The sequence below is a fragment of the Oxyura jamaicensis genome, chromosome 8 (genome assembly GCF_011077185.1).
Source record: "Oxyura jamaicensis isolate SHBP4307 breed ruddy duck chromosome 8, BPBGC_Ojam_1.0, whole genome shotgun sequence".
In the NCBI taxonomy this organism is placed as follows: Eukaryota; Metazoa; Chordata; class Aves; order Anseriformes; family Anatidae; genus Oxyura; species Oxyura jamaicensis.
The window spans coordinates 29,937,837-29,948,828 of NC_048900.1; the positions used below are offsets into that span (position 1 = coordinate 29,937,837).

Below are 10,992 nucleotides of genomic sequence, written 5' to 3' on the forward strand. Positions count from 1 at the left end.
AAAAAAAAAAAAAAAAAAAAAAAAAAAAAAAAAAAAAAAAACCCAGCGCAGCGGCGGCTCCCCCCGCTCGGCCGGGCGGCGCTGCAAGATGGCGGCAGCAGCCGAACGCGGCTCGGAGCTGCCCGCGGAGCCGCCGCCGCCGCGGGGGGTTCGGCCGCCTCCGCCGCCGAGCCCCGAGGAGGTGGCGAGGCGCTTGGCGATCACCCGCCGGGAGCTGAGCAACAGGCGCAAGATCCTGCTGAGGAACCTGCCGGCCGAGAGCAGCAGCCAGGTGCGGCCGGCGGCGTGGCGGCGACCGGGCGAGGGGGGCTGCGGTGGGAGCAGCTCCCGGGGGCCGGCGTGAGGGAGGGAGGGAGGGAGGGAGGGAGGCTCGGGGCTGCCCGGGGCTGCCGCCTCCCGGCCGCGTCGCGACCGAGGGGAGCCCCGGCGCTCCGGCTCCTCTGGCCGCCGATCGGCTTTGTTACCGCCGGCGGCTGGAGGCGGCCCCGCTCTGCCGCCGGCCGGAGCCGCGGGCTGCGCATCCCCGCCCGGGTATGGGGGGGCTCCGCCGGGGGGGGGTTCGTGTGGGATCGCCCCTCCGGAGCCTCCAGCCCCGCGTCCTGCCCGGGGGAGGTGGAGGCGGCTTCCAGAGCACGCCGGTGGCTGCGGGAAAGCGCCGCGGGTCGCGGGGGAACATCGGCGATCTCCTGAGCCTGCGGCACGCCGGTCAGGTTGGCAGCGATTTAGTCACTTTGTGGGGCTTGGGGCACCTGCAGAGCGGTGGGCGCGCTGAACTCGTGCACAAGGTAAAACCTGTAATTACAGCTTTTGTTCTAAGCCGCTCCTTGGGTCCCTTCCCTTTACTTTCCCGAGCACAAGGAATTTTGTTGCCCGCGGGTAGGTGCAGCGAGGATTCACAGGTTCTCGGCAGCTCTCGAAGATCCGCTTGTTTTGGGGAGGATCTGCCAAAAATCCACATAACTCGATCCAGAGCGTGCTCACCGCCGTGCTTCTGTGATGTGTGCCTACATAACGGGTGCCTTCGGTCTGCGTGGCCGTAGGTGGTCACTGACTTAAAAATGCTGATTTTGCTGTGATCCAGCGTGGTGGTTTACACAGAGAGCCTCGCTGCCATGTGTAGCGACCTCACGAGCTCATCAATAAGAAGTTCTTGCTAACTCACAACTTGGAAAGCCTCGCTTATCTTCGTCTTCTCTTTGAGAAGCTGCCAAGCACGGCTGTTGGCACAGGGGCTTGCTGGTGTATCCCCAGCTGCCTGCTGGCACGGCATCGCTCTGTCGGATGCCCAAGCAGGTGCGTGACTCCCTCCTGTTCCACACAGCAGGTGCTGAATTCACCTGAATTCACCAGTGGTCCAGTAAAAAACACGGCTCGTGTATGCAGAAACCATCAAATTTGGTGTTGCGTTGTCAGACAAAGGCTGCTGCAGGGAGGTATTAGCATAAAGGTCCGATTTGGCAACCATGCAGCACTGTGGGAGTTTGCCATTTTGGTTTGGTGACTTAAAAGTAGCACTTTGGTGGCTTTCTCTCCGTACATAAGGCTCTCACGTTTACCTGCTGCTAGGCTTTAAGTGACACCATCGCATACAGATTCTCAGTTACAGTTGGAAAAGGTGCCAATGTGATTTTTAATATTGAGCTGTTGGTGTTGATATGTATGGGCAGAATATTCGTGCTGTAGCAAGGAAGTTTCTGTCCTGGAGCAGTTTTGGAGAGGAGAAGTATGTTTGTGGTCAGGCACGTTAAGTATACCTCTGTACTTGGCTGTCATCTATTTCCAAACATTACCATGAAGCCTACCTTTTCTTGAATCAAACTAATAACCTCGGTAAACTCTGCAGAGGTGTTTTCTCTGCTGTTTTCTTCTTGAAATGATTGCTTAGACAAGTGAAATCAGGTAACATATTGCTCCCCTGGCCAGTTTATTCTCCAACAAGACAGAGATGAACGTCCTGAAAATGCAAAGTCTTCCAGAATGGGATTTCATAAATGTAGTTATTAACCTCTAAGCACTGAGACGTTGGGTTTGCTCTCATTTGTTGTTACTAAGTGAAGATCGAGGCCAAGATTTACCAAAATAGTTTCCAAGCGGGAAACAGCTCTTTTGCTGCTACCGATATGATTGGTGGAGATGAGAACTTTTTTTGAAAGGTTCAAAATGATAACAAAACTCCATTTTTTTTAAAGTGAAATTAAATAAACATTTTTCTTTGCCAATTATAGCTACATATTAACTTATTTATTTGTTATTGGAGTTTTAATCTTCTGTTACCTCTAGAGGTTTCTGACAGAGAAGCAGAGTACCGAAGATTTGTTGTCTCAGAAACCAAACAAACAGATCGGGAAGTGTCAGAAGCCTTCAGCACTTCAGGTGCTAGTTGGCTGTAGCAAGGGGGCAAAGGTAACCCACACTGAAATCTTGGTAAGTGGGGTTCCCTTCGAAATGCATTTGGCAGCATTAGTACTGCTAAGGGAATCCAGAACCTGCTTTCAGGAGGAAAGGCAATCTGGAGAACACGTTTTGCAGTCTGTTGAGTCAAGGAAATCAGCATTCCCTTTGGGACTTTCTTCGTCGAGTGGCAGTATGGAATAGATCTGAAGGGAGAAAAAATTGAGTCAAAATTAACCCAAGAACGTTCTTTCTGCTTTGGGTTTTACAGCTCAGTTTGCGAATACGTACTCGCAGGATTAATACTGCTACAAGCAGTTCTCTTGCTACAGCTGCAGAGAAAGGTATTTTTGCAACAGACCTGTGGTAAGCATTTTTATTACCACCTTCACCGTTCTTGCAAGTAAAGTCTCCATTTACTGTTCAGCTGGCAAGTTACTCAACTTGGCAGTGCCCTGTCGCACTGAAGCCTTCCAGGCGTCCCGGCGAGCGTCCGCGTGCATCCCTGACCCCTCCAGCGTGGCGCCTGATCCGCGCACGCCATCGACCACGGGGCTCAGCAGCCTGACGCATTAGTGCTGTCACCTCTCTGGGGCTGAGATGCAGCACGTGGAGAGCCGTGCAGCTATATATGTACTAGTTTTTAGGTTGCTGGAACTATAAAATGAGATAGAAATGCGCTTTTATCGGGCTGACTGATTTCTGTCCATTGGGTTAGTGCTGTCAGTAAAACAACTTGCCAGATCATCTCGTATCTTAACTAATGTTTTCCTCCCTCCCTCAATCGAGCGTTTCTCTATCATTGCAGCTGTATGAAAGCTATGTTGAAAATCTGTTCAGCTGGCCATCGTGTTCCTTGTGGAGCTTACCTGCTCGTGTCAAGGATGTTTCGCTAGTGGGGAAGTGCTCTCATCAGAGTAATCAATTTGTATCTCCATTAGTATGAAGGGCGTTAGGCAGGATCCAAGGAACCCTAGCGGGGCAGTGGTATGTGATGTGCTACGGTAAGACAGGCAAGATCGTCCCACTGGTGTCCGCCTTCTTGAAATGTCAGCTGGTGGGTCTGTCCTTCTTGGCGTCAGTATCGTCTGATGCAATGTTGTGGTAAGACCGATGTTTATATCAAGGATTTTTGTAAAGAGACTGGAAGGTAAGCTTGGTTGTGGTTGTTTGTTTTGCTTTGGTCTATGTTTGGTAATCAATTTGCAATCTCGTAGTTGGATGTCTCTTGCAATTGCCTTGTGCCAGTGCCTCCCTGATGAATTGGTTAATACATTTCAATAGCAAAGAACACAGTTGCATATGATGTTGAAAGCGCAGTGTTGAAAGGCAGGTATCGCAGATTGAAGGCTCCTGGAACTGCCATAAAGCTGCTCCGAGTGCCCTGGGAGGCAGGAGGACTTCTGGGGGTGGAGGTTGGGAGGGAAGGAAGCGATAACAACTTCTCTCCATCACTGAAAGAGATATCAATAACTTAAAATGTGTAAGAGAGGTTGGTACCCTACTAAACCGGGGAAGTTTTATTTTGTTGGAGTATCATATGGCAAATGAACTTCTGTGTGTTCTGTTTTCTTGGGGGATTATCCCAACGGATTAGAAGAATTGTTCTTGATTTCCCCAAGTCATTCATTTTTCAGAGTTAGTGGTTTGTCATCTCTGTCTGATTAACTTCCATAGGAGCTGTAGCTCACAAATGTGATGGAAGTCAGCAGTCTGCTTCTCTGGCATACAACTTAGGATCTTAAGGAGTTGCTTTTAGGAACGGTAGGACTTGGATTCTCTTTCTTGCTAGTCATTGCTGGGATTTGTAGCAAAATCTCCAGTCTTCACTGCTAAGATCCGATGACTAACAAGGGCTGTTCACTTTTTCATTCCCCTCTTCGCAGCTGAGGAACCTGTGGTGCAGAAGTTGCGCTGGTTTTCAATAAGCTTTTTGCTGCCCCTTATCATCTTTGAATGCAACTGTACTATAGTCACAATTCTGCTCTTCTCCTTTAATATCTGAGACTAGGAAATGAAGGGAATGTTCTACTTTAATGTAGGTCATGAAGTAAATTAGGGCTGATTAATTACTTTAATGCCCTGTAGTTCTTCTTTGGTGTGACAAATTCTAAAGAAAGATGAAACATTTAAGTATTCATAGGAAACTGGTGCAACTCACCCCGAACGGAGATTTATTTGGGGTTTTGGGACCTGATGTGCCTGTCCAGGTTTTTCACTGGTGTTTGTTCCTGATTAAAAAACAAATTACAACTTAGAACGATGCCATTTCAGAGGTTTTCTTCTTTCTGTCTTGATTAGCCACATTTTTTCCATGTTCCTTTTTAATCAAAAACCTTTAATGAACTGTGGTGATTTGAGGAAACGCTCTTTCCCAATCCGTTGTATGCCAGACTTTTAAGTGGAAAGGGGCCTTTGTGTTTCAGATTGTCCTCAGTCACACTGACTGCACATGAAAGGCTTATTGGCTGGATAGTGAGGAGCCCTCATGCCTTAGGACGTACATGCTTTTTGGTTTTCTTTATAGCTTGGCTTTTGTTTTGTGCTCTTCCTCTCTCACATTACCTCTGCAATGTCTTTGTCATCTTTCATTTAGCTTCCATGCAACCTGGCATACCCAGAATGATGAAATTAGTTTCCAATCCCATAATCTTCCTCTTATCAACACACTAATGTGTCTGTCTTTGGAATACCAGAGAATTATATTTTTCATTCCCATTATAAGGCTGCTAAGAAATTGCTCCTCTTCTGTCTTAGTGACAATATTTTCTTAAATTATTGTATGACTGACTGATCTTTGGAGGGGTATGGTCTTACAAATGTGAAGATGCCTTTGTTTTAGTATGCCCTAAGGGCAGTTTATGGCCTAGAATCCCAGGCTAGGTTTTATTTCCAGTTTCATAGTTTGTGACCCTGTGGCAGTGCCGAGGGAGCGTGCTGAGCAGAAGACTCAGGGCCTGCCTCTGTCCTCTCTTCCTGGATGCCTGGGCAGGTGAAGATCTGCTGCACATCCTGGGCTTGATCCTACAGCCACTGCTCACAGAAGATTTTTCTTCAAAACAATCTAAAAACTGGAGAATTTTTCACAGAAGAGAACGTATGTCACCATGAGTTTATATGTGCAGCTGGCATGGTGAGCCCAATCTTTGTCTGCACCTGTGTTTGTTAGGAACAAGGGAGGCTTCGTCTGGCGGTCGATGCCCAGGTGGTGAAAATTTGGGGTTTTCCTACCTCAGGAGTCACTAGCAGACAGGGAAGGTTTAAAATTGCACCGTGCACCAGTCCTTGTGTGCTGTTCTTCAACCCTTGGTGCTGTGCACTGCACTTCTTACTCTCCGGCAGATTCTCTGTGATTTTTCCTCAATAATAGATAATTACTTTAAAGCACGTTGCTCTTCTCTTGCTTAAAACTTTTTTTTTTATTTAATTTTCCACAACAGACTTTATATATCTGTAGCGAAGTCCATGTGGCATGTCATGGACTCGGTCTAGTGGTCTAAAACTGAATTAAATGAACTGTGTCATTCATAAACGTAATGCTCTGCCTCTTCCTTGCACTCACGGTGCAAATCTTGCCAGGCACCGTCAGAGCTGCTAAATGCTTCTGTTGCCAGAACAACGTAATTCAGTATTACATCTAGAGAGAGAAAAGTACTCTTGGTTTTGGGGTGCTGTAATTTTGTATGTAGTATGTTGATCCAGGTGATGACTACATATTTTTTGCTTTTTTTTTCTTATGCTGTTAGATCACCTGGTGTGACCAGGTGATTTTAATAGAATTAATAGCTGAGCTTTATTGATTTGGTACGTAGGGCAAATGTGCCTGGTAGGGCAAATGTGCCAGCTAATGACTCAGGTTGCTGTTAAAAAATATATATATTAAAAAAAATCCAGGTCATAAGGCATAAAGACAGTCTCTGAGGAAGGCATTCTTTCCCTTTCAGAGATGCAAGTTTCAAATTGATAATATGTGGTAAAAACTCACGCTGATGTTTTTCTACCCAAGTACCCAAGACAAGACAGGCCAGGCCAGGCCAGGCCAAGAATTAAAGTATTTCAAGACGACGTTTCTTGTGGCAGTAAATAATACATTTTGGAAGGGTATCCAGCCTATGTTTACTTGTGCTTTCTCTTAACTCCCTTTGAATATATTTGGTTTTTCTTTTCCTGCCCATCCTTAAGTGTGAGTGGATTACTGTCTGGTTAAGATTTTAATTTTTACTAGTGCTTAGATTAATGAGCTCTTGAAGTCCACTTCTGAGAACTTGTAGCGGTTACTGGGGGGCCAGGGTGCTGGCACTGGAGCTGCCACGGGGTTCGTGACGGCTGTAGCTCTCGTTGTAAGTGCCTCCAGCTCGTGCTGCCCAAATCCTGTAACCTGGCCGGGCGCTGGGGGTGGCAGCGAGGCCTTCCCATGATAGCACGCCTTGCCCTTCTGTTTAGACGTTGCAGGACACAGTTAGATCGTTTCTGCTAGTAGGTGTCAGCCCCGTTTTTTAGACTGCTGGGTTAATTAATTTGTAGCAGGAGACATTTCTTCTCAGAAAGAGCAGTCAGGCGTTGGGATGGGTTGCCCAGGGAGGTGGTGGAGTCACCGTCCCTGGAGGTGTTCAAGGGAAGGTTGGACATGGTGCTTGGGGACATGGTTTGGTGGTGACATTGGTGGTAGGAGGATGGTTGGACCAGATGTTGGAGGGCTTTTCCAACCTTAACGATCTCTGACTGGGGAGGGAGGAATCCTTCAGGAGAAGCCGTTTGGTAACTGCCTCATGGAAGAAGGTTGGAAGCGCTCAGGTGCCCTGAGCCGGGTGGCTGCCAGGAGCAGGGCCCAAGCCACAAACATTTGCCATGCTCAGGGGACAGCCACGGCCGTTGGCTACATCCTGTGGGGTCAGGGCCTGCCAGGCACACACCCCGTTAAATAAATTAAAATGGAAATAGTCTTCATTCTTTTCTCGCAGGCACCAGTGTTGGAAGGTGAGGGTGAGATTTACAGAAGCGCCCAAGTCACTCTTTTAAATAAGACACGAGCTCAACAGTTGGCTTCGTACTTCTGAAAATATTATGAAGAATCTTAGTCTAATGTACACATATATGGAGATATCTGTTTAATTTGAAGGAGTCTATATTTGCTTAAGAGTCAGTGTGCTGTGTTTTATTTTTGTAAACTGTCTCAAACTGTCTTTATGTGAAAAATGCCCTCGCCAAAATAATACCCAGACACAGTCAGGCAGTTGCAGGTCTCAGCCCTGCCGCGGTAGTGCCAGACTCTAGCAGTGTGCTCAACGACCTGGGCAAATGCTGTTAAAATCCTTACAGTGGCCTTTTAAAGTGACTTAGCTTAAACTAGGTTATCTTCTTTTTGTCCTCATAATTGTTAACACGAAGACCTCATGATTATCCCATGAAGATAAGTTTGCTACAGGCTATTTTCCCTCTCAATTAAAATTTCAAACAGTTGCTGGGAAGTCATCTGGCTCACGCAAAAGACCTTTAAGAGAGTGTTACGAACCATTTGAAACCCTATTTCCTGCTACTTAACCGCCAGATCATACTTGCAGCATTACCCTTGTAGTATATGAAATAAAAAAGGGTGACTATGTCCCCCTTTTTCTGATCAGGACAGGAACAACTTTGTACTTTTGAGCTGCACGACTTCACAGAAAGTGTCATTTCTCCTCAGTATCAAGGACCTCGAGGAGCTCTCATTGCTGCCCGGTTCTCGTTAGAGAACTCTCGTTAGAGTCACCTTCCTGACTCGGGTCTTCGCAGTGTGCCTGGCTTGTTTTGCTTTTCAGAAACCATATCCTCACCACGTCTGATTAGGGTGGCTGGTAGATCGAGAAACAGCCATATTTTATTAATGTAGTATTTGACAGCTGTTAACTAGTGAAACTAGAGATTGGTGTCCCTTTGACTAAAAGGGGGGCACCTGATACCAGTCACAGAGAGCCCAATTAACCCAGGCTGTATATCGCTGAATTAGCCCACTGGCAAATTGACTGGGCTGCTGGAAACTGGCTGCACTGAAACTTTCAGACAGAGTTTGTTGATTATTTTGATACTCAAATGGTCTTTTGCTATCACATATGGGACTTACCCAACTGAAATATAAACATGTCCAAAGATTTGCTCTCTTCCTAGGGATGATTAATGTCTGTCTCTGCATTCTTGCCTCTGAGCTGATAATAGTTGGTGGGTTTTGTGGGACACAGGCACGTGTTTTGCTTGTGCTGGGGAGCAGCTTTAGCAAACTAACACACCTCTTGCACTTGTTCCTACCCCGCCTCTCCAGCTCCCCTGCTCTTTACCCATTAATTAGTGGGTACAAATAACGCCCTTGGGGTTGATTCTTCATTGGACACCTGTGCAGTAATTGATAAATGATACGTTCCATGGGGTATTCTGTGCAGGATTCACTGCTGCTTGAAAGAATATTCATTATTAAAAGAGCTAAAATCTGCTAAAGTGAACTTGAGCAGTTAGAGGAAACTAAAGCAGCTGTTTTATTTTATTACAGTGTTGCCTGCCCTCAGTAAATTGCCTGATGTGATGTTGCTGATATCTCATCTGTGTGGCATTTTAACTCTACTAGCTGTACTTTTGAGAAATAGTGGTGTTTTTTTTTTCTATTTAATGAACTGTGATGTTATTTGTCTTTGATAAAGACAGTCAGCAGGACAGTCTGTTGTGCTTATGAAACGTTGTATAATGAAAAGTACATTAATCACATTCAGTAAGCCAATTCTTTACTTGAGATAAAAACATTGCTGTAGTAGTATAACCAGCTCTTCTAAAAACAATTATTTGATAGTGTTTCTATGGTAAAGTTTTCTGTTTATCAGGAAAGTTTTTGTTTAAAAAGTGAAGCTAAATTTATACACTTATTTATTTGGTCTGGTGAATTATTTCTCTGATGTTACTTGTACTTTTCTCTTTCAGGAAATCCATGACTTATTTAAAGATTATGAAATAAAGTATTGTTATGTGGACAGAAATAAAAGAACAGGTAAGAAATTAAAATCTTCTGGTGTCACACATTTCAATTCTGTGATGAAACTAGTGAGGAATATCGTCTGCTATGCCTGAACTCATTAACTTGTCTGCCGGCATGTAGCCTGATTGCCCCTTGGCTGTACGTTTTGTCAGCCTCTTCTGAAGCCAGTGGAGAATTGGAAACTATTGATAGCAGTGAGAAGTAGGTTGGCCCTGTTTGGTATCTATCAGGCATATGCCCCTCAGTCAGTGTCTCTTTGAGACTAATCTAACCTCAACTGTCCAAATTCCTTTGAAAAACTAATCCTGAGGCTTCTCTTAGGACAAACCTTCACATGTGCACATGATGTGATCAGAGGAAAACGTACCTAGCTCCAGATGCATTTGTTTCAGGTAACATGAGCCAGAGGCATTTTAAAGAAATACTTAAGTCTTTGAAGGAAACATTGCCCTGAACTAAATCTTGTTTTATCTAAGTCAGATCTTCCATTTACAAATCAATTCTCTACATAGGGGAGTCACAGATTTTTAGCACTTCTGAGGTACAGAGCTGGACAAGTGTTTCTCTACATGATCCTGTACATCCAGATTGCCATAGGTATTTCAGCCGGGATTACCTCAGGAGGTAATCTTGGATTGAAGGACAAATGCGGTGACTGTGGCAGGTTGCTGTCAGGATTTTGCTAGGAAATCTGACACCTGCCCTTGTAGGACTGTGTTTGATGTAATGGGATTTTTTTAAAAAAATACAGGTATTAACATCTTCTGGGTTACAGCATCTTAACTTGACGATATACAAAGAAGTTCTTCTGGAGGTTCTCACAGGCCCACCACTTGAGCCTGCCCAGGTCCTTCTGGATGGCATTGCTTCCCTCCAGCGTGTTGACCACACCACACAGCTTGGTGTCATCAGCAAACGTGCTGAGGGTGCGCTCAATCTCACTGGACACGTTGCCAGCAGAGATGTAAAATAGTACTGGTCCCACTACTGACCCCTGAGGGGCACCAGTCATCTCTGGTCTCCACCTGGACATTGAGCCATTGACTGCAACTCTTTGAGTACGACCATCCAGCCAATTCCTTACCCACCGAGTGGTCCAGCCATCAAATTCATGCCTCTCCAATTTGGAGACAAGGATGACGTGTGGGACAGTGTCAAAAGCTTTGCACAAATCCACGGGGATGACATCAGTTGCTCTTCCCTTATCCACCAACATTGTAAACCCGTCCTAGAAGGCCACCAAATTTGACAGGCATGATTTGCCCTTAGTGAAGCCATGTTGGCTGACACCAGTCACCTCTCTCCTCTCTGTGGTGATGGACGTCTATATTGTAGTGCGAACTGCTTGTGTAAGGAACTCCATTTGTCTTGATTTGTTTAGATACATTTAATTTCTTTTTAGTTTGATGGACATAGTCAGAACTTGCAGAGCTCTGAAGACCTTCCCAATGAGTGAAACTAGTGATAAACACGATGAAGAATCCTTTAATGAGCACACAGCATTTTGAAAAAGCATTTTTATCTTAAAAAAGATGAGTCCTTTTAAAATTCATTGTTTTTATCCATATATTCTATGTAAGTATTCCTAAATTACCAAGCATTAT

At 45.5% G+C, this 10,992-nt stretch overlaps 1 protein-coding gene across 5 annotated transcripts in view; it reads left to right on the forward strand.

The window, feature by feature from the left end:
* Nucleotides 1-71: 71 nt before the first annotated feature.
* The window catches only part of RAVER2 (ribonucleoprotein, PTB binding 2), a 31,127-nt gene continuing 20,206 nt past the window's right edge, over nt 72-10,992 (forward strand). For all 5 annotated transcript variants that reach the window (XM_035333809.1, XM_035333812.1, XM_035333813.1 and 2 more), the window contains exons 1-2: nt 72-271; nt 9,334-9,400. In XM_035333809.1, coding sequence (XP_035189700.1) covers nt 89-271; nt 9,334-9,400 — 250 coding nt within the window. In that variant the 5' untranslated portion in view covers nt 72-88. The remainder of the gene's footprint in view (nt 272-9,333; nt 9,401-10,992) is intronic.